Source organism: Staurois parvus, unplaced genomic scaffold (assembly GCF_062004578.1).
Source record: "Staurois parvus isolate SC_StPar_1 unplaced genomic scaffold, SC_StPar_1.0 ptg000312l, whole genome shotgun sequence".
NCBI lineage: Eukaryota > Metazoa > Chordata > Amphibia > Anura > Ranidae > Staurois > Staurois parvus.
Window position 1 is genome coordinate 1584544 of NW_028318108.1, and position 23396 is coordinate 1607939.

General features: G+C 45.1%; 1 protein-coding gene across 1 annotated transcript; it reads left to right on the top strand.

The window, feature by feature from the left end:
• The first annotated feature begins 8711 nt into the window (after positions 1 to 8711).
• On the top strand, positions 8712 to 21732 carry RNF7 (ring finger protein 7). Its single transcript, XM_089683516.1, has 3 exons — positions 8712 to 8887; positions 14531 to 14578; positions 21281 to 21732. The coding sequence occupies exons 1-3, from the start codon at positions 8752 to 8754 to the stop codon at positions 21397 to 21399; spliced, it is 303 nt and encodes a 100-aa protein (XP_089539642.1). The 5' UTR covers positions 8712 to 8751; the 3' UTR covers positions 21400 to 21732.
• Positions 21733 to 23396: the final 1664 nt, after the last annotated feature.

Consider the following 23396-nt stretch of genomic DNA (forward strand, 5'->3'; position numbering starts at 1 on the left):
ACCTTTGCTCCTGATCTTCCTGGAGGATGTGTGGGAAATCCATGGCATCCCATACAGCTTTCAGCAGGGGGAGTGAGTGTTGCGGGTTTATGTGGAAATTTCACTGGGTGCAAACGGTAGCTTTTTCCTGCTAGAAACTGATCAGAAAGAAAAATGGTGGAGTACGAATATGTGTTGATTACAGGACTCTAAAGTGGCGAACAGTCCCACATCAATACACCCTACCTCACCTTGAGGAAGCTCTTGATGCCCTGCAAGGCAGCAAATGGTTCACAGTAATGGACTTAAGATCCGGGTATTACCATGTACCAATGAGTGAGGAAGATCAAGAAAAGACAGCTTTTATTTGCCCCCTGGGGTTTTTCCAGTTTGCTCGAATGCCTCAGGGAATTAGTGGTGCACCTGCAACCTTCCAGGAACTGGAACTGGAGCATTTGTCGAGATAGAAGGAAAAATGGTTGGGGAAAAATGCTGTCAAATTCTTGAGGAAAATCTGCTGCCCTCTGCCAGAAAGTTGTTAGTGGGAAGAAGGTTTATGTTCCAACATGACAATGACCCACAGCACACAGCAAAAATGAGCACACAGTGGTTGAAGGAGAAAAAGGTGAATGTCCTTGCATGACCTAGTAAGAGCCCAGACTTAAACCTCATTGGTTTAAATTCAAATCTGTGGAATGGCTTGAAGACTGCAGTCCACAAACAGTCACCATCAAATTTGATTGAAATTGAGCAGTTCTGCTAAGAAGAGCGGGCACATATTGCAGTCTAGATGTGCAAAGTTAGCAGAGACATATCCCAACAGACTAAAGGTTGGAATTCAAGGAAAAAGTGGTTCAACAAAATACTGACACAAGAGGGTGATCCTTTTTCTTGGTGATTCTGTTTTCAAATTTTTGTTTATGACGTTGGTGTTATATCTTTCACTTGGATGTTATAAGTCGCACTTAGTAAATACAGCTGGATGAAACAAAAACTGTCTGCCTTGGCAAGTGGTTAAAATAATAAAAGCAACATTTTATTATTTTAGTCACTTGCCTACCGGGCACTTTCACCCCCTTCCTGCCCAAACCAATTTTCAGCTGTCAGCACTGTCACACTTTGAATGACATTTGCACGGTCATGCAACAATGTACCAATATGAAATTTTTTTTTTTCACACAAATAGCTTTCTTTTAATCACCACTGGGTTTTTTATTTTTTGCACTATAAACAAAAAAAGACCGAAAATCTTGAAGAAAAAAAAAAGGTTTTCTTTGTTTCTATTAAATTTTGCAAACAGGTAATTGTTTTCCTTCGCTGATGTGCATTGATGAGGTTGCACTGAAGAGGCGGTACTGATAGGCAGCTCTGATGGACAGATAGGCTGCAGTGATAAGGGGGCATTGATAGGCAGTACTGAAGGGTACTGACTGGCAGCACTGACTGGCACAGATTGGCAGCACTGCTGGGCACTTATAGGTGGCAATGATGGGTACTGATAGGTGGCAATGATGGGCAGTAATAGGCAGTACTAAAGGGCACTGACAGGCAGCACTGACGGGCACAGATTTGCGACACTGATGGGAAGCACTGATAGAGGGCACTGATGGGCAGTACTGAAGGGCACAGATTGGCAGCACCGCTGGGTACTGATGGACACTTTTGAGGCTGATTATCAATGTAGATGTCTCTTTTGACAGTTGCCAGTTATTGGCAGTACTTTCCTCATGTGACAGTGAGAGGAAAAGTACTGCCAGTAACCTGCAAGTGTATTTACATGGTGATCAGCTGTGATTGGACACAGTCGATGACGTGGTAAAAGGCCTCTGTGATTGGCCTTGCTAAAGGATACAGCGGTCACAGAGAGCGCCGGATGCACACCGCTGGGGGGTGCGTGGGGGACGCGCTCTGGGAGAACGTCATGACGCCCTCCCAGAACTGGACAACTGCGCTGTAGTCATCATTCAGCTATAGTGCGGTCAAGAAGTAGTTTGGGGGGGGGGATTCTTTTCTATACCCACTGTAAATGGCCTACACCTATAGCAAGGGCAGTATTCAACTTAAAGCTGCCCAGTTTGTTTCTATCTACAGACACCCCTTGTCGGCATAGGCAGCTTTCGGTAAACTACCCTTTGATACAGTTTAATAACTGACCGATATAATTGCAGTTGCAACAGTACAACCTTCTCTTTATGACTGTTGGGTCCTGGAAGGTTTTGGTTTAGCAGACCATTGTTCAAATGCATTATATAGTGTTATTAGCTAATGCTCTGAGCTTTACAGAACAAGTCCAGCTGAATGTGAGTGCCAGGATGTAGACATATCTCCTAGATTGTAAGCTCTAAGAGGTAGGGCCCTCCTATCCGTTTTTATTATTATTATACAGGATTTATATAGCGCCAACAGTTTGCTCGGCGCTTTACAATATAACGGGAGACAACACAGCAACAGTACTTCAATACAAGAGGGATAGGAGGGCCCTGCTCCTTGGAGCTTACAATCTAGGAGGGAGGGGCTAGTGGTACAAAAGGTAACTGTGGGGGATGGACTGGTTGGAAGAGTAGAAGATTCCATTATTAGCTGAGGGCAGGATAGGCTTCCCTGAAGAGAGAGGTTTTCCGAGATCGCCTAAAAGTGAGCAGAGTAGGTGATAGTCTGATAAATTGGGGTAGAGAGTTCCAGAGGATGGGAGAAGCTCTGGAGAAGTCCTGGAGACGAGCATGGGAGTCGGAGACAAGGGAGCTAGAGAGCAGGAGGTCTTGCGAGGAACGGAGAGTACGGTTTGGGTGATATTTAGAGACAAGATCAGTGATGTAATTTGGTGCAGAGTTATAAATGCCTTTTATTATTGTTAATGTTTTGAATTTTATCCGTTGGGCAATGGAAAGCCAGTGGAGGGATTGGCAGAGAGGGGTGGCAGATACAGTATGGTTAGTAAGGTTGATGAGTCTGGCAGCAGCATTCATGATAGACTGAAGAGGGGATAGCCTGCAATGAGGTAGGTCAATGAGGAGGGAGCTACCATAGTCAAGGCGAGATATAACAAGGGAGTGAATAAGTTGCTTGGTGGTTTACGAGGTTAGGAACGGCCGTATCTTTGAGATGTTGCGGAGGTGAAGTCTACAAGATTTGGACAGCAATTGGATTTGGGACAGAAAGGACAGATGGGAGTCTAGGATTACACCTAGTACCCTGGCATGAGGGGAGGGACTGATGATTGTGTTATTGATCTTGATGGAGAAGTCAGGGGAGGGGGCACGGGCTGGGGGGAATACTAAGAGCTCAGTTTTGGAAAGAATGAGTTTGAGGAAGTGGAGTGACATCCATGCCGATATGTCACTTAGTAGGTTAGTAATGCGAGAGGAGACTGAAGGGGTGAGGGGTAGAAAGATAGATTTGTGTGTCATTAGCATAGAGATGGTACTTTAAAGCGATGGGAGTTTATCAATTGACCAAGGGAGGAGGTGTAGATGGAGAAGAGAAGAGGTCCAAGGACAAAACCTTGAGGGACCTCTACAGAGAGAGGGAGTGAAGAGGAGGAGGCAGCATTATAGGTAACGCTGAAGGAGCTCTGCGATAGGTAGGAGAACCAGGAGAGAGCAGTCTCTCGGAGGCCAAGAGAGTGGAGTTTTTTGAGGAGGAGGGGATGGTCAACCGTATCAAAAGCCACAGAGAGGTCGAGTAGTAAGAGTATGGAGTAGTGGCCATTGGTTTTAGCTGTTAATAGATTAGTGAGTTTTAGTAGGGCAGTTTCAGTGGAGTGGAGTGAGCGAAAGCCAGACTGTAAAGGGTCAAGAAGGTTGTTGTCAGTGAGGTAGGAGCTCAGGCGATTGTAGAATAAGCGTTCTAGGAGTTTAGAGGTAAATGGCAGCAGGGAGATGGGTCTTAAGTTGTTCAGGTTAGTGGGGTCCAGGGAGGGCTTTTTAAGTAAGGGAGGGATGTGTGCATGCTTTAGAGGGGAGGGGAAGGCACCGTTAGAGAGGGAGAGATTGAAGATGTGAGTGAGGGAGCACAGGATGGAAGAAGAGGGTGACCATAGTAGTTGTGAGGGGACAGGATCCAGGAAGCAGGTAGTGAGACGGGCTTCTGAGAAAACCTTAGTGACTTCTTCGGTAGTAGCAAGGTCAAAAGAGGAAAGTGTTGAGGGAGGTTTAGTATAAGGTATGCTAAGTGGGATGGATGTCTGTGCAGTGGAAATGCCCCTACGAATTTCGTCAATCTTGTTTTTGAAATGATTTGCAATCTCATGACCAGTGAGTGAGGTACTGGGTGGAGGTGAAGAAAGTAGAGAGTTAAAAGTAGAGAAGAGACGACGAGGTATTAATAAGAGTGACAAAGTAGGCTTGTTTTGCAACATGAATGGAGTAATTGTATGTTAAGAAAGCAGATTTATATAGGGTGAATACTTGCTGGGATTTGGTTTTACACCACAATCGCTCCAGCACATGGCTATGTTGTTTAAGATTTCTGGTGTCGTCAGTCTGGAAAGGTTATAATGGTCGGGGCCTGATACTTTGTGTTGTTAGAGGAGCAAGTGAGTCTAATGTGGATGAAAGCAAACTGTTGTAGACAGCAGTGGCCAGGTCAGGGCAGGACAGGGGAGAGATTTTGTCATAGAGTTGGTCAGTTGCAGAGTGGAAAGGAGCAGTTTTCAAGTTGTGAAGGTTTCTGCAGGTAATTGTTTGCTGCTTGGAGGGATAGGTGTTTGAAGACAAGGACACTGTGAAGGTGATGAGATTGTGATCATAGAGAGGAAAGGGGGTGTTTGTGAGGTTGTAGGGAGTGCAAAGACGGGAGAAAACAAGGTCTAATGTATTCCCATCAGAGTGAGTGGAGGACTGTATACATTGTGTTAATGCAAAAGATGAGGTTAGGTTGAAGAGTTGGGATGTAGCCGGGTTGTTGACATTAATAGGGATGTTAAAATCTCTGAGAATGATAGTGGGTAGTTTAGAGGAGAGAAAGTAGGGTAGCCAGGTGTAGAAATCATCAAGAAAGCGGGACACCGGTCCAGGAGGCCGATAGATCACTGCAATCCTCAGAGAAATGGGAGAAAACAGCTGGATGCCGTGAGTCTCGAAAGAAGAGAAGGATAGAGAAGGAGGGTTAGGGAGGACTTGAAAGGTGCTCAGTGGGGATAGAAGCAAACCAACTCCACCACCTTTCCGACCACTGGGTCTGGGTGAGTGGGTCCAGATGAGGCCTCCATAGGAAAGCGCTGCAGGAGAAGAATCTGCTACTTGAAGCCAGGTTTCTGTAATTGCTAGTAGGTTAAGGGAGCGGGAGACAAAAAGGTCATGGACAGAGGTGAGCTTATTACAGACAGAGCGGGCATTCCAGAGCGCACATGAAAAAGGGAGGGTGGTTTTTGGGAGCACGGGGGATTGCAGCTATTCCCGGAAGAAAGAGGATGCCTGGTGTTGGGGTGAAATAGTGGAGGACCAGGGTTTGGGGAGATATCCCCAGAGGTTAGGAGAAGAAGAAGGGTGAGGAAAGTAACATGGGAGCGGGATGTACACGAGTGTACATGCCTTCCAGTCCTGGTGTTTGGGTCAGCAGGTGAGTGAAGTATCAGCAGGAGGTGATGAGAGCAGTAGTAGGGAGATGGTAGCAGTGAAGGTGAGATGCGTAATCTTTGGGGTGGAGCAGGGGGGTAATGAAGTGAGATTTTGGGAACGCAGGATAGTAATATGAAAAGGAGTGGAGGGGACATATTAAAAAGTACATGGAGTGGGACTCAGACTAGTAGATGTTTCTCAGGGTGTTTGCTTGCAGTCTGTCCAGTGTGCAGTAGAGTTTCTTGTTGTAACTTCCCGCTGCTTTAGTTAAACTGCTGTGTTCAACTGCTCTTTGCACTCCTTCAAAAGCAGCACTCACGCAAAATCAGCACCCCATCTGTGACCATCCCCCCCATGAGCTGATCTAAATTTATAGGGAGATGGTCAAATGAGCACTCTTCCCCACCCCAATTAGGAACTGATAAGGATCACATGAATAGGGGGGGGGGATGATTCTCAAACACAGACCACAGTCATAAAAAGAGAGCAGCAAGAGGTGAGAACTATTCAACAAAAATATATATACACTATTTGTTCTGAAATTAACAGGAGTCCATGCGTTGTTTCAGTTTAGAATGGAGAAGCGCAGATAGCAGCAAATTACCTGTGAAAAGCAGGGAAGGCATGATTATTCTGCTGTGTTCAACTGCTCTTAGCACTCCTATATTATCACTGCTCTTAGCACTCCTATATTATCACTGCTCTTAGCACTCCTATATTATCACTGCTCTTAGCACTCCTATATTATCACTGCTCTTAGCACTCCTATATTATCACTGCTCTTAGCACTCCTATATTATCACTGCTCTTAGCACTCCTATATTATCACTGCTCTTAGCACTCCTATATTATCACTGCTCTTAGCACTCTTGTATTGAACTGTATTGTTGCTGTATTGTCTCCCGTTATATTGTAAAGCGCTGAGCAAACTGTTGGCGCTATATAAATCCTGTATAATAATAATATGACAACCCCCACACAAAGACACCTCCTGTATTCCTGACCTCTACATCCTGACACCCCCCCCCCACACAGACACCTCCTGTATTCCTATCCTCTATATCCTGACCCCCCCCCCCCCCCGACACCTCCTGTATTCATGTCCTCTATACCCTGACCCCCCACTCACACACACCTCCTGTATTCCTGTCCTCTATATCCTGACACCCCCCCACACACATACACCTCCTGTATTCCTATCCTCTATATCCTGACCCCCCCCCCTCCCCGACACCTCCTGTATTCATGTCCTCTATACCCTGACCCCCCACTCACACACACCTCCTGTATTCCTGTCCTCTATATCCTGACCCCCCACACACACCTCCTGTATTCCTGTCCTCTGTATCCTGACCACACATACAGAGACACCTCCTGTATTCCTGTCCCCTGTATCCTGCCCCCCCCTTCCCCACACAGACGCCTCCTGTATTCCTGTCCTCTATATCCTGACCCCCCCCCCCCACACACACACACACACACACACAGACGCCTCCTGTATTCCTGTCCTCTATATCCTGACCCCCCACACACACCTCCTGTATTTCTGTCCTCTATATCCTGACCCCCCACACACACCTCCTGTATTTCTGTCCACTATATCCTGACCCCCCCACACACACCTCCTGTATTCCTGTCCTCTATATCCTGACCCCCCCACACACCTCCTGTATTCCTGTCCTCTATATCCTGACCCCCCCACACACAGACACCTCCTGTATTCCTGTCCTCTATATCCTGACCCCCCCCCCCCACACACACACACACACACACACACAGACACCTCCTGTATTCCTGTCCTCTATATCCTGCCCCCCCCCCCCACACACACAAACACACACAGACGCATCCTGTATTCCTGTCCTCTATATCCTGACCCCCCCCCCCACACACACACACACACAGACACCTCCTGTATTCCTGTCCTCTATATCCTGACCCCCCACACACAGACACCTCCTGTATTCCTGTCCTCTATATCCTGACACCCCCCCCCCCCCACACCTCCTGTATTCCTGTCCTCTATATCCTGACCCCCCCCACACACACACCTCCTGTATTCCTGTCCTCTATATCCTGACCCCCCCCCCACACACTAACACACACCTCCTGTATTCCTGTCCTCTATATCCTGACCCCCCCACACACAGACACCTCCTGTATTCCTGTCCTCTATATCCTGACCCCCCCACACACCTCCTGTATTCCTGTCCTCTATATCCTGACCCCCCACACACACACCTCCTGTATTCCTGTCCTCTATATCCTGACCCCCCACACACAGACACCTCCTGTATTCCTGTCCTCTATATCCTGACCCCCCACACACAGACACCTCCTGTATTCCTGTCCTCTATATCCTGACACCCCCCCCCCCACACCTCCTGTATTCCTGTCCTCTATATCCTGACCCCCCCCCCACACACACACCTCCTGTATTCCTGTCCTCTATATCCTGACCCCCCACACACCTCCTGTATTCCTGTCCTCTATATCCTGACCCCCCACACACAGACACCTCCTGTATTCCTGTCCTCTATATCCTGACCCCCCCACACACCTCCTGTATTCCTGTCCTCTATATCCTGACCCCCCACACACACCTCCTGTATTCCTGTCCTCTATATCCTGACCCCCCCACACACAGACACCTCCTGTATTCCTGTCCTCTACATCCTGCCCCCCCCCCCCCCCCACACACACACACACCTCCTGTATTCCTGTCCTCTATATCCTGACCCCCCCCCCCCCCCACACAGACACCTCCTGTATTCCTGTCCTCTATATCCTGACCCCCCCACACCTCCTGTATTCCTGTCCTCTATATCCTGACCCCCCCACACACAGACACCTCCTGTATTCCTGTCCTCTATATCCTGACCCCCCCACACACAGACACCTCCTGTATTCCTGTCCTCTATATCCTGGACTAGACTCTCACTCTCCTTCCTGGCCAGGCAATGCCAGGGGCTGAGTGACAGACAGGGATATACGGGAGGCGAGCTCCACCTGCTGGACGTTCGTGTGTACTGCCCTCCCGGTTGTGGAGCCTTGCTCTCGTCACCCAATGACCGGACGGCTTCCGCTGTCATCATCATGATTGGCAAATCCATCTGCCATTTGGACGGTTGTCTTTCCTTTTCCTGTCTCTGATTGGTCTTCACCTTGGAATCGCTTATCCTATTGGTGACGTCGAGCACTGCCCCCAGTCGGTATGGCCGATAAGCGGGCGGAGTTGGCCTCCAGGACGGGTGTCAGGATGTTTTCCCTAAAGAAATGGAACGCGGTGGCGATGTGGAGCTGGGATGTGGAGTGTGACACGTGCGCCATCTGCAGGGTGCAGGTCATGGGTGAGACACCGACCACCGGGGAGAGGGGGAGGGGAGAGCGGACAGCAGTCAGTACATGGGAGGAGAGTCCTCTGCTAAGGATATCCACTGATATATATGAGGTGTGCGGGGCGCCCAGGGCCTGCCTGCTGGGACATCATTACATGGGGCTCCCGATGAGCTAAGAATAGGCACTGAATAATGGACTAGCAGCAGAGACCGTGTGGGGGCGCTGTGAGCACCGGCCTTGTGTGTCGGGGCAGGAGGAGCAAACGCCTTGTCTTCATGGGTGGGAGCAGGACGGGAAGCCAGTTTAAATGGAGTGCCCCCCAAGTGGGGGGAGGACAGGAGGTGTAGGGCCCTCAATTGGGGGGAAGGCAGGTGGCACAAATTCAGTGTCTTCAAGTGGGGGGAGGGCAGGAGGGGCAGGCAGCCCAAATCCAGTGCCCGCCAGGGGGGAGGGGGGAAGGTAGCCCAAATCCAGTACCCTCCAGGGGGGAGGAGGGGCGGGCAGTCCAAATACAATGCCCTCTGGGGGGACAGGCAGCCCAAATGCAGTGTGTGTGTGGGGGAAATGTCATCAGGTGGGTGGGAGGTGGTGCCTGTGCCCAGGGCATGCTGCAGGTTAATGATAATGAACTAGAACATCCTTTCTCAACCGGGGTGCCTTGGGGTTTCTTCAGGGGTGCCTTGGCAAAATGTCTAAAAACTGCTGAAAGCGTCTGTACACGCCAGTGGGTGTAACAATCCTGCCTTTTAGTTACACAGTCACAGGTTTCCATCATGCACCATTACGACCTTCTAGCTGCCGGTGTCCTGACAACCAATGACATCAGTTGATAAGGAGGATGTCAGCTGCCTGCACAGCATCCTAGTTTGATCCTCTCCTGTCCCTCTCCATTAGTGCTGGGGTCACATTAGCTCAGTGATGGAGAAAAACTGAGGGAGAGGAGAAACATTGGAATACCAGTCAGTACCAGTGTGCAAAAGTGTATTTGATTTGGAAGCATAAATCACCTCTAGTGTTGGGTGTCCTATGTGTGTGGATGTTGCTGTTAAAATAGTTTTTTACATTTTAGAATGGGGTGCCCTTTTAAAATTATGGACCGTTTGAGTTACCCCAATTTATAATGGGGTGCCTCAAGACTGTCCTCAGTTTGAAAGGGTGACTCGGGACTGTCCATAATTTTAAAGGGTGGCTTGACTGAAAGAAGGTTGAGAAACACAGGAGTAGAAGACCGCAATCTTCCTTCTTCCGGAAGGCCTCTGCTGTCACACTCTCAACATGAAAACCTTTACATATGCCCATATGCTAATTGTGGATGCCTGGGGGGGATAGGTGTGCCAGAGCTTGCAGGGTTTTCTGGCCATCTACATCATGCGCAGCAACAGGGGAGGGGAGCATAGTCCTGCATCTTTACCCTGAGCATTGGATGACCCTGTCTCAGCACTGCCTGAACACCCCCCCAGACCACAGTGGATATGTAATTAGAGACTAAGGGTAGGTGCACACACTGTGTATGTCGGGAACGAGCGTAAAATCACATCCTTTCCAGACACGCAGAATTGAACCGCCTTGTAGCAGACGCATGGTGGTCGCACTAATTTTTAATGGCACCCCCCTGCATCTGCTAACATACGCATCAAGAAGCATGGAGCTGCAGTAGCATGTGGTTTGGTGCCGTACAATTTTACAGAAGGGTCAGGGACTTATTTTGCTCATTTCTCACACATAGGGCATCCCATTGAAATGAATGAGTTGCCCAACATGCAGGAACGGGCAGAAAATTCACGTCGTGTTAGGCTAGCCTTAAGTACATACAGGCCAAATATCAGCCAAAATTAGCCGGTACAGTAGATGCCAGCAGACCTTCTGCCTGTGTATACAAGTCCTTGTTTGACAGAAGCTGATATCACAACTGGCGTCTGCAAACGAGCACACTGGAAAACCAGCAGCCAATCAGCCAAAAGCTGAGCACTGACTGGTGTGTGTTGTCAGCCCACTGGGTTTACCGAAAAAAAAAAAAAAAACCTTCCCGTGTGCACCAGGCTTTACTGACGGTCTCCGAATAAACTCTTACTCTGTGTGGGCATGCTTCTAGCTACCTATTAGGGGCATCGGGCACAGAATTCCTCTCTAGTCCAAATTGCACTCATTTTATGATTCCAATGGGCTGCGGACTGGCTTATTCCCACCCCACAGCTAATGTAAACAAAGAGATGGGGGTGACACTACCCACAGCTTAATTAAGGAAAAAAATGAGTGTGTTTGGCTAAAGATGAGTTCAGAGGATACCTGAATCACTATGACACCGGATGTTGCATTGTGTGATGGGCAGGGGATGTGCATATTCTCCACTGTCAGGAAGGAGAGATTGAGGGGGGTTTATGTTGCACTGCATGGAGTATGTTCTTCCTGGGCTTGCATGCAGGGGCGGACTGACCATTCGAGCACTCAGGCACTGCCCGAGGGCCCGGGGTCAGTAGGGGGCCCCATGAGATGCCCCTGGTACCTTTTTTATTGGCTTTTTCATAGGCTTTTTTGGGTGTGGGCGAGGACACAGGGACCCCATAATCCCCTATTGCCCGGGGGTCCCATGGGTTGTCAGTCCACCCCTGCTTGCATGTTCATTTAATTGGCTCCTATCTAAATTGTCCTTAGTATGTTCAATTGCATCCTGCATGCTAAAGGCTCCCAAGCGTATCAGACATGGTGCCCAGAGAGCTGGCCCATAGAATCATGGTTTGGATACCAATATATGGATTTATAAATGCATATAGGGGTTTGACAAAAAAATGGAAACGCTACATGATTTGCAGATGTGAAACTGACAAAATGTTTTGTGTTGAAAGCGGAAGTGGTGTAACATTCCTCCCCTGTGTGATGAGACACCTAGCTAACCAGTGGGAAGCCTCACTTTTGTCATTCACTGCATGTCCGAGTTTACTGAGCTTCAAAGAGGGCAAATTGTTGATGCCCGCTTAGCTGGTGCCTCTGTGACTGGATTTGCCATGTCACAAGGTACGGTATCAAAGGTTATATACAGTTTCCAGGAAAACATCGTCTGATGAGAATAAGTGCAGTCGCCATGGTCAACTGACCAAAAGAGATAAAAGGACCTTGCGCATAATTGTGACCCCCTAATAAGGGAACAACTGCTGCAAAAGTGACTGCAGAGCTCGATCTCAGTCTTCCAAAGCCCGCGCCCACAAAAGTCGCGCTTCGTGCTGTTACCAACCACCGGATGTATTTATTTAAACGTGGCAAATGCTGTCCCAAGCTTATGACCAGGACTGTCTTGTGCCAATGGTAAAGCACAGTGGTGGTGCTATCAGGGTTTGGGCAGCCATATCTTGGTATTCTGCAGACTCCATCATAACTGCCAGTGACTCTGTACAGATTTTAGCCAGCTATGTGCACACCATGGTGCAGAAATTTGTTTTCCGAAGACAACCCCATTTACCAAGACGATAATGCTCAGATTCACACAGCTGGTGGTTTGATGAGCATGCAGAGGAAGTCTCACACCTTCCCTGGGTGTTGCAGACACCGGACTCCCATATCATAGAGCCACTATGGTCAATTTTGGAGAACAAGGTTCGGGCTCATTTACCGCCTCTGGCATCTCTGTGAGAACTGGAATGATGTTTGCATGAAGATTATCATATTCCATTACCCAATATCCAAGACTTATATTTGTCAATCCCTGCTTCAGTCTATCCTGAATTCTGCAGCCAGACTCATCCACCTCACCAACTGCTCTGTATCCGCCTCCCCCCTCTGCCAATCCCTCCACTGGCTTCCGATTGCCCAACGCATAAAATTCAAAATATTAACATTGATGTACAAAGCTATCCATAGCACTGCCCCAAACTATATCACCAACCGGATATCCATCTACCACCCAAAACGCACTGTCCACTCCTCACAAGACCTCCTACTCTCCAGTTCCCTGATCTCCTCCCATGCCCGTCTCCAGGACTTCTCCAGGGCCTCCCCATCCTCTGGAACTCTCTGCCCCAATCCATCAGACTGTCACCTTCCCTCCTCACCTTTAGGCGCACCCTGAAAACCCATCTCTTCAGAGAAGCCTACCCAGCTGTCACCTATTTGCTGATCTCCTCCACTCTTCCTACCACTCCGTCCCCCACAGCTATTTCCTCCTGTACCACTATCCCCTCCCTCCTAGATTGTAAGCTCCAAGGAGCAGGGCCCTCGAACCCCTCGTGTATTGCATTGTATTGTTACTGTACTGTCTCGTGTACTGTCTCCCATTATAATGTACAGGGCTGAGCAAACTTTTGGCGCTATATAAATCCTCTATAATAATAATTCCCAGGCCGTCTTGGATGCCAAAGGCAGTCCAAAACCATACTAGTTAACCATTTTGTTCTTTTACCTGGTGTTTCCATAATTTTGTACAACCCCTGTATATATGCACATAGCAGACCACATAATAAACTAAGTTGGTTAAGGACGCCTGCACCATGATTGGAAACAAAAGCAAAGACTAATATAAAGGAAAATTTTGGGGGGGGGGTTAGGAATAAAGCAGCTGCCACAATATCTCCACATAATAGGCTTGTCTTAGGTGTGTTCACCTTTCTTGAGGAACCCAAAATCTCTACACAAGTTTCCACCTTCTGAAGTCTTAGGCTGGCCATACATATGTAGATTTTCGGCCCAGAGTATTCGTAAGAGAAAAGTGGTATGAAAATTCTTTTCACATTCGACGAATGGACTAATGTCGTTCGAAAAATTCTCTTGCTTTTAACATTCGATTTTAAAATGAATGTAATTTCTGAACGATAACCACATACACTGGCCGATAATTAATTTGATCGAGAAAAGTTTTCCTTCCTGCCCCTTGGAATTTTCTAGTCACTGTTGAAAACAAACATCGAATTGACTCCAGTAACGATTAGAAAATCAAACTAATATTCTTAAAACGAAAATTCTCAAAAATCTATATGTGTATGGCCAGCTTTAATCCCACACGAGGCTCACACTTTCTCCCCCAGCAGCCCTGGGACTTGGTATTTGTGAGACCACAAGCATCAGGGTAGGGAAGATGACTGAAGGCAGCCTACGGTGTCTCCTGCAACACATACCTGTTACATTGACTAGCATTGACTGTAAAAGGACTCTTTTAGTATAAAAAAGAAATCCTGATGGACACTCACTGGAATGGAAGATGTATGCTATACTCACCACTCTTCAGTGGCCTTCTTTCTGCTGAACTCTGGCCTCCAGCACTAATCGGAGTGTCTGAGATCTCCTACTGTGGTTCCATCCCCTGACCCCTTCATCATTAAAAGACAGCAGTGACTTAAGCTGGCCATACATGGATTGAAGTTCGGCCTGTTCAGCAGGAACCATCCAAATTTCAATCCATCTATGGCCGCTCCTATTCATGAGAAGTCGGTCAATTAATCGACTTTTTAAAGTGTAAGTCCACTTTCGTGAGAAAAAAAGGCAAATAAAAAAAAAAATATATATTGCAGCATATACAATTGCAACACAAGTGGTCCTTACCACTTTTTTTTTTTTTTCTTCTTCTTGTGTGTAATATGTTGCATACAGACATAAAGTTACTGAAGTGTGTACATGACTGCCTGTTGCTGGGAGGAAATCTGAAATGTAACTTGTGTGTCTATTTCCAGATGCTTGCCTGCGCTGCCAAGCTGAGAACAAGCAGGAGGACTGTGTAGGTATGTCATTGTGTACTGGAAAAGCATAGCAGACAGTGCTATAAAAGTGACTTTTCTCTGAAACATTAACTCTTTACAGCCATTCAGAAGTAGCCCTATAAAAGTTCATAATGCCGGAAGCAGTACATGGTCTTTCTGATCATGTGATTGGCTGTCACATTAATCACATGATTGGGAACCTGCCTCACCAGCTTTCAGTCATTGTTTTAACTGCAGATGAAGTAGACAGAGTAGATCCAAAATAACCATGTTACTATGGTTTTCACCTTCTCATCTGAGCAGTGTTTATAAACACATTACAGTAAAGCATACTCCCCCTAGTAAAACACTCCCTACACGCAGTTAACCCTTTGATCGTCCCTCACATTAACCCCTTCCTGCCCAGTGTCAGTGCTGGTTTTTAGCACTGATCACTGTATTGGTGTCACTGAGGATGTTAGTGGCACCAAGTTAGGTCCCCCCCATTGTCAGAATTCCTGCTGTAGTCCTACTAAAAGTCACTGATCGCCCCCATTACTAGTAGGGGGGGGGGGGGGAAATCCCAGTATATATACCGACATTTGTAAACGCTATAATTTTCATGTAAAGCAATTAATTTACACGTATTGGGATTTTTTTTTTTTTTTTTTAGCAAAGACGTAGCAGAATACATTTTGGCCAAATTTATGAAGAAATTAGATTTTTTTTTTTTTACTTTTTTACTAAACATGTTTAATAGCAAAAACTCCAAAATATTGTTTGTTTGTTTTTTTTTTTTTTTCAAAATTGTCGGTCTTTTTTTGCTTATAGAGCAAAAACTAAAAAAAGGGGCAGGAGATCAAATATTACCGAAAGAAAGCTCAATTCGTTGGAAAAATTGACCGCACAATTGTCAGTTAAGGTAATGCAGCGTTGTATAGCAAAAAATGGCCTGGTTAGGAAGGGAGGTAAATCCTCTGGAGGGCAAGTGGTTAACAGCTACCTCTATTTACACAGCAACTCCCAACTTAAGACTGCATTCACACTTGAACAATTTGTTACTTGAAGCTCAAAGCTCCAAAAACGCTGAAACTTAAAACAATCAATTGCTGTCTATGGTGCCTATTCACCTGATCAGGTGTGAACAGGCACCATAGAGAACAATTGTTTTTGTTTTTTTAATTTTGGGTGTTTTTGGAGCTCTGAGCTCTTTAAACTACAAATTACTCAAGTGTGAATGAAGCCTAAGAGCTCATTCACACCAGATTGTGGAACAGAAAACCTGTGTTCCATGTGCATTTCTCACACCGCATTCAGAACACACTGGATGTGTAATTTGATGCAGGTGTCAAAATAATCCTAATGACACCCCAAATGCAGATGGCAAACTCCGTGCATTTGCTTGTACCCGATGGCATGGTAACATAGGATTCTGCAATCTGGTGCAGTTCGTTTTTGAAAAGTAGTACATGGGCTACTTGGTCCAATCCAGTACCCATTCAAATGAAGTCGCATAGGAATCGCACAGGAATGTGGATCGTGTTCCTGTGCTATTCAGGTGTGAACAGCCCTTAAAGTGTTACTAAACCCAGGACCCTGCATTCACTATATCTTGTCTCCCACAGAATATGGAATTGTAATTATCTTAGTAAATATAAACTGCTAAATATCTTTCTTATCAGCAGTTAGAGCAGTCTTGTGACTTCTATCACTGTCCGGCAGAGCACTGGTTAAAGCTTGTAGGAGTGAGAGTTTTTATTCTCCTCTCACTGTCCTATGAGGCTGCAGGTCCCTTGACTCTGTCTGGACAGTGCAGATTGGCCCTGTGCTGATCACTTGCACGCTCCCAAGAAAAATAGAAAACTCTAGCAATACACACTAAACTGAGCATATGCAGCTTGCTCCCAAGATTCTGTTCTATCAGGAGATGAAATGGGGACAGTGGGAGGAGGGGAGAATCAGAGAAGTCAGGATCAAACATCCTTTTTTTACACAATGCAGAGGATTAACCCATTAGTTTCCACAGTGAGTATAACAAGCATGCTTTACTGCATATACAGATTGATTTTACTATTGTGGGTTTAATAACACTTTAAAGTCACACTAAAGGTAAATTGTTTTAAATAAAATAATGAACATGTTTATTATTCACTTGCTCTGTGCAATGGTGTTGCACCTCTTATGTGGCCCCCATAGCAAGCTGCTTGCCTAGGGGGGTTCACAGTGCATGCTCTCTCCTGAGCTGTGTATGTCTATGGAGCACCATAAACACACACAAACGGGGATTAGTTCCATCCCCTGCTTCCTCTTTGCTGCATTTTATTGACAGCAGCAGGAGCCAATGACTCCTGCTTCTGTTTGAGCCCCCTCGTGTACAGCACTGGATCTCTTCTGCCTTCTCTGCCCCTTCACACAGGGAGGGAGAGACCAGAAAGCAATAAAACCTTTTTACCTTAATGCAGTGAGTGGATTAAGGTAACAAAATGTTTTGGCTTTAAACCCACTTTAAGAGCCGAGAATTCCCAGGAGGGGTGGGGGCAGTTACTGGGCAGAAGGACTGGAAGTGCTACACAAGCGCTGTGTACTTTGAGGATGCTTTTTGGGCATGTGTAGCACATCCAGTATCTTCAGATAGTTAAAGTGGACCTGTCATTAACATTACAAGCATGTATGTAGACATTTTTGGCAGGTCACACTGTACAGCAGCAGTATGGTGCTGATCTGCATGATTAGTATAAAACAACCAAGAACATACAAGCTGTAGGACACAATTATGCCACCTATGGGACAGCATATTGATATAGGAAGTAGATGTTGAACCTGTATAACGCCTAAACAAAGTTTAGAATAGCTAACTCATTTAAAAGAATTCAGGTTCAGAGGACTAGCATGAGGTCTTCCTAAAGCAATAAACGCCAGTAAGTGTTACACTTGAACATTACATAGCATGCATTCACTTTATATTAAAAATGTTTTCACTGTATGTCTGCTGTAAAATAAGCCACTTATTAAGGAAAGTACTGTGCTACCCTGCTGGTGTACCCATTACTGCCGAATAATAATACAACATAAACGTGTCTGAGATTATAACATTTTAGATTAGGAAAAATCCTTATTTCATACTAGCAGGTTATATTGCTGCAGAAGACTTGTGTTCATTTTCTATGCAATGCATCCTTTCCCTGGCAGTTGGCACACTGTTACCATGTACTGTGCATGAGATATACTACAGGAGGGGAATGGGGTCAGGGACTGCGAGGATTACTGTTTGTCTTTTCTTGTAATCTCTTTGGTCTCTTAAGAGGGAATTATCACTGGTAGGTAAGTCTCTTAAAAGAGCATGCTTTGTACATTCAAGAGCTGTGCTGCCAGAGATCTCCAAACTTGAAAAACTTTATAAACTGTTGTTTTTTTTCTTTTCATTTGGTTAGAGGAGAGTAGAGGGTTATAACCCTTTCATACTCCTATCTAAAAAAAAAAAAAATGTCTGCACTTGGTGCGGTGTTCTGGGGTCTGCTGTAGGACATTCAAAAAACAGGTCAGTAAACAAATTGGCTTGCTGTGGCCATTGTTGGGGGATCAAATTCTACCTGCTGGATTTTTTTCCTATGGAGGATTTAGCAGAAAGAATGGGAACACCGAAAACCTGGAGAGCTCAACTGGTGTACCTCAAAAGTATAAAAATCCAGTAGGCAGTTGAGCCCAGCAGATTTCACATTCAACTGACCCTTAAACCGATGAGAAAAAACTGATACAAAGAAGCTGAAGGTTCTCTTTACTGGTCTTCAAGGTAAGTTGCTTGGGATAACTGGTCCAAGGTGCCGCTTAATATTAAAGGCACTATCCAGGAAATTGTGATAGAAAGGATATTCAGAGTCAAGTGTAAGTACACTTAACTTTGGTCTGTCCATTCTCAGATATAGCTCTCCAAAACATGGGCCTGTCTTCATGGAAGTGTTTGGGCTGGAATCTACATTTACATGACTCCTTTTTTTCTTAAAATGGCATGGACAGGATGTAGAGATGCACAAAACAGAAGTATTGATCTATAGGTACCTCTGTGCTCCAACGCATAGGTAAGGGTAACTAAGGGGGAACTGAACTCCGGAAGCTGAGCTAAAAAAAAAAGGCAAGGTGGGGGGAGGAGAGGACTAGTCACCAGCATTTTTGGCCTTCTTGCGCCTGATTTTTTTTTTTTTTCCCTATTACTGACTTGCCTTGGTTTGTTCTGCCTCATGTCTGTGTGGGGGCAGCTACCTTGGTAGAGACAGGGTTTTAATTAGGCTGGCCATACATTATACAATTTCCTTGTTCAATTTCCTTTTAGGTTTACCTTCAACTCTGTAGTGCAACGGCCTGCCTGATTGCATACAAATTGAAAAGTGTTTAGGTTAAGGTTAGGCTTCATATTATTATATGGTTTTGGTACATCTAAAGGGAAATTGTAAAAGAAAATTGTATATTGTATGTCCATTGCTCATCGCAGCACCTCCAGCACGAAGAATAATGATACCACCAAATCTCATTACAAAGCTGCTAAGACTAGCAGTCATAGACAGCAGTACCTGCAGGTGCACGAGTATATAAGAAAAAAAAAAAGAAACTGGAAGCTGATTGCAAAATCTGGTGCAACTTTATAGAAACCAATCAGCTTAACACCCCGGTCACATCGTGTGCGATTTGCATGCCATGCGACTTGCAAATCGTATGCCAAGTCACACACTATTGTCTGCAATTAGAGCTGTCAAATCGGTGCGGTTCCGACTTGGTTGGAGCCACACCGATTTCTAAAGTAGTACATGTATTACTTTTGGTGTGATCTGCATAGACATCTGTGTCAGATGTCTTGCAAATTGCACCTGAAACACCTGAAATCGGCATTTCACCCGACACTGAAATCGTGCGACTTCACTGTAAGTCACACGATTTCAAAGTCGGGCTTGATGTGACCGGGGGGTTATTGCATAAGTTGAGGTTAGAAGCTGATTGGCTACCATGGATGAAGCCCCACTGCAAGGGAGAAGTTTTAAGTTTCCTGGAGTTTCGCTTTAACCACTTGCTCTCCAGATGATTTACCCCCCTTCATGACCAGTCCATTTTTTGCGATATGGTGCTGCGTTATTTAACTAATAATTGCGCGGTCATGCAATTATTTTTTTTTTGCGCTATAAAAAAAAACCAACCATTTTGAGAAAAAAACTATTTTTGATTTTTTGCTATTAAACATGTCCAATAAAAAAATGTTTAAAAAAAAAATCGAATTTTGTCATAAATTTAGGCCACAATGTATTCTGCTACATGTCCCAATACGTGTAAATTTAATTTGTTTACATGAAAGTTATAGCATTTACAAATGGCGGTATATTAATGGCAGCGATCATTGACTTGTAGTGGGACTGCAGCAGGCATTCTGACACTGGGGGGGAGCTGACGAACTGTCATTGACATCCCCAGTGACACTAATACAGTGATCAGTGCTAATAAAAAGCACTGACACTGGGCAGGAAAGGATTAACATCTGGGGCTATCAAAGGGTTAACTGTGTGCTGTGTGTGAGTTTTACTGTGTACACATGTTGCTTTGTATTGCTCTGCCATGCAGAGCAATACAACGCAGCGTGCAGAAGCTGACAGGTGAGATCTGTATTGTTTACAAACAGTCCTCACCCCCGTCAGTGATACTCTGCGATCACCGGGTGCTGGCAGGGAATCGCCGGCAGAGACTGGTGATCAACAGCTGAGGCTGCAGGTAGGGCACACGCACCCAATACTCAGGAATGCAAAGTCACTTGTGTGTGTATATATACGTGATTTTGCACAGCCCTGCCGCCCTGTAGCAGTATTTCTGCTACAGGGCAGCAGGCAAGCGGTTAAGAAACATCCTGAAAAATGTACCCTTTGGGGTAGATTTACTAAAAAAGGAGCACCCAGAATGTGGTGCTGCTGGGCATGATAGCCAAACGACTGCTAATGTCAGCTTGTTCAATTAACGCTAGCAATAAAACCTGGAAGCGGACTGGTTTCTCTGCAGAGTTGCACCAGATTTTGCACTCTTCCGTTTTAGTAAATAACCTCCATTGTGCTTAATTCCTCTTGAAAGTTTCCAGTGCACTTCCTGTTTTATATAAGTGTGCCTCTACACTCCTGAACCCGCGCTCTCATAGCTGTATATCTGCAGTATGAGATCCAAGGTACTGCTGCCTTTAACTGCTGGTCTTGGCAGCTTTCTAGTGAGATTTGGTGGTGTCATTAGCTACTTCAGCTTGCTCAATTAAGCTTTGACCAAAAAATAACCTGGAAGCCTCATCTGTATCCCAGTTGCCTTCAGATTTTCATATTCTTCTTCTTTAAATTGTTCATGTGGTAGAACTGTCTTGTGTGTTCCAGTTGCAGCATCCGGTATGTATTTTTTTGTTTTTGCATTCCCTTTTTGAAGTGTATCAGTGGAAATATGGTGACTGTGTACATGAGATTATAAAGCGTCAACTCTTCCTTTCTTAATGGGGATTAATGGTTTAATCTCAGAATCTTACTTTAAAGATCAGCTCCTGTCATTGTCCTATTAAGCACCATTTGGTTTTCATTTTAAAAGCTTTATTTTATACATACACTATATTGTGTTGTACACTTTGTGGCAGTGACTGTAAGATGAGGATGGTAAAAGCTGAATGTTTACAGGTTACTCAGTAAAATGATCATGTGTAGACTGCTGTGCTAACATAAATCTTGCTCTGGTCTCTTGCAGTGGTATGGGGAGAATGTAACCATTCGTTTCATAACTGCTGCATGTCCCTGTGGGTGAAGCAGAACAACCGATGCCCACTGTGCCAACAAGATTGGGTGGTTCAAAGAATAGGCAAATAGACCTTTCTATGTCTGAAGAAGAAGACGACAACTGTCCTGGCTCAGGAGAGCCTTTTGAATGTGGTCGGCTTGTTTGTGCTTTGAAAAGAAGACTTTTATATTCTATATAGTTTTCTGCATGTGACTGGAGGTTTTCTGTCACCAGAGGTCCATATGGGTGAATAGTTATGTGAATGGCGGGGTTACATGGCTGTTAATATGCTTTGTCTCTGTTTGCTTCTGAAAGAAGAGACCTCTGGGTAGATAAAGCATTGTCCTGATCTATGTGCATGCAGGTGTGGACTCCAATCCATTGTGTTTGGAAGCAGAATAAAGTTATTGTTTTGTATTGTTTCTGCCTTGGAATTCTGGTAGTATTCTGATTTTACATTTTCTTCCTATACAGTAGTTCTAGACAGACATAAAAATGTAAAGGCTTATTTATCACTCAGTGTCTGGCTAGGTTCTGATTGCAGATAGATAAATTCAAAAAATTTACTAGACTTCTTTAAATAGGAACCACAAAATCAGCACATCTTTATTTCTTCTATTATACCACTTGCATCTTTTTTTTTTTTTTGTGCTCACTGTATTCTTGAACACACGTATGTAGTTCACCCTTCTCATAAAAATTTTCAACAAAAGCAGCTTTAGAAATATTTAGTAATTGCAACCTAATTATTAATAGATACTGGTAGGCGGTTTATTTTTTGCATAGCTTGTTTTCGTTTTTCCATTCATTTCCCGGTGGCCATTTTCACTAAGGACAGATGAATCCATCTTCCTTCCTAGAACATTTACCAAGAACTTTTCAGGTTGCAGCTGTGAGACCAGAGTTTCATCACCAGTGCCTCAAGAAACTAGGAAGTGAAAAACCAGTAGAAGCGGCTGCTGTAGAACGCAAACATTTTGCACACATGCATGCTTGCAACTAGTTTGGAGAAGGCACTTTTCTGTACCAGCATGACTGTACTCCTGTACATACAGCCAGGTCTATAAAGGCATGTTTGATGCAGAGGAAATTAAGTGGTCTGCATAGAGCCCTGATCTCAATCTACTGAACACTTTTGGGGTGAAGTGAAATGCTGATTGTGAGCCAGGTCTTCTCATCCAACATCCATCGCTGACCTCACAAATGCTTTGTTGGCTGAATGGGCACAAATTGTTACAAAACCACTCCCAAAATCTTGTGAAAAGCCTTCCCTAGTGAGGCATAATAGCCGCAAAGGGAAGGTGGGGGAAAGTCAATATTAAAGAGATTCCTATATGGGCAGCACAGTGGCTAAATGGTTAGCACTTCTGCCTGGCAGTACTAGGGTCATTGGTTCGAATCCCCACCACTGCACCACCTGCCTGGAGTTTCCTCCCACACTCCAAAGACATGCTGGTAGATTAATTGGCTCCTGTCTAAATTGGCCCTAGAATGTGTATGTATGAATGTGAGTTAGGGACCTTAGATTGTACACCCCTTGAGGGTTAGGGACTGATGTGAATGTACAATATATGTGTAAAGCGCTGTGTAAAATTGACGGTGCTATATAAGTACCTGAAATAAATAAATACTTACCTTGCCTGTTCCCCTCCACCAATTTCTTTCATTGCAGCCACACACACTCAATTATGGGGTAGCATTTGACCTTCATTGCAACTGTGCTTGAGTTTATCAGCCAATTGCTGGCCAAAGTACTGCCACTTTGTCAAGGGAGTGATAACATTGCTCTCCCTGTTTGTCATCAAGTCTAAATTCACTAACACACTGATGTGGGTAAGGAGAAGTGAAGACATTGTCACTCTGCCCAGCATGGGTGTCAGTGTCTCTTCAATGTCCATTTTCGAATGGGATGTTCAAGAAACCTTTTATACTTGTGATAGGTATCCACAATCCTTCATACAGTGTGTGTGTGTGTGTGTGTGTATATATATGTGTGTGTGTGTATATGTATGTGTGTATATATATATATATATATATATATATATATATATATATATATATACACACATACACACACACACACACA

Excerpts from the sequence above, each read along its gene's own strand:
- RNF7 (XM_089683516.1), top strand. The coding sequence starts at position 8,752 with ATGGCCGATAAGCGGGCGGAGTTGGCCTCCAGGACGGGTGTCAGGATG. Across the intron at positions 8,888-14,530 it reads CTGCAGGGTGCAGGTCATGG|ATGCTTGCCTGCGCTGCCAA; the intron begins GTGAGACACCGA and ends GTCTATTTCCAG. Across the intron at positions 14,579-21,280 it reads CAAGCAGGAGGACTGTGTAG|TGGTATGGGGAGAATGTAAC; the intron begins GTATGTCATTGT and ends GGTCTCTTGCAG.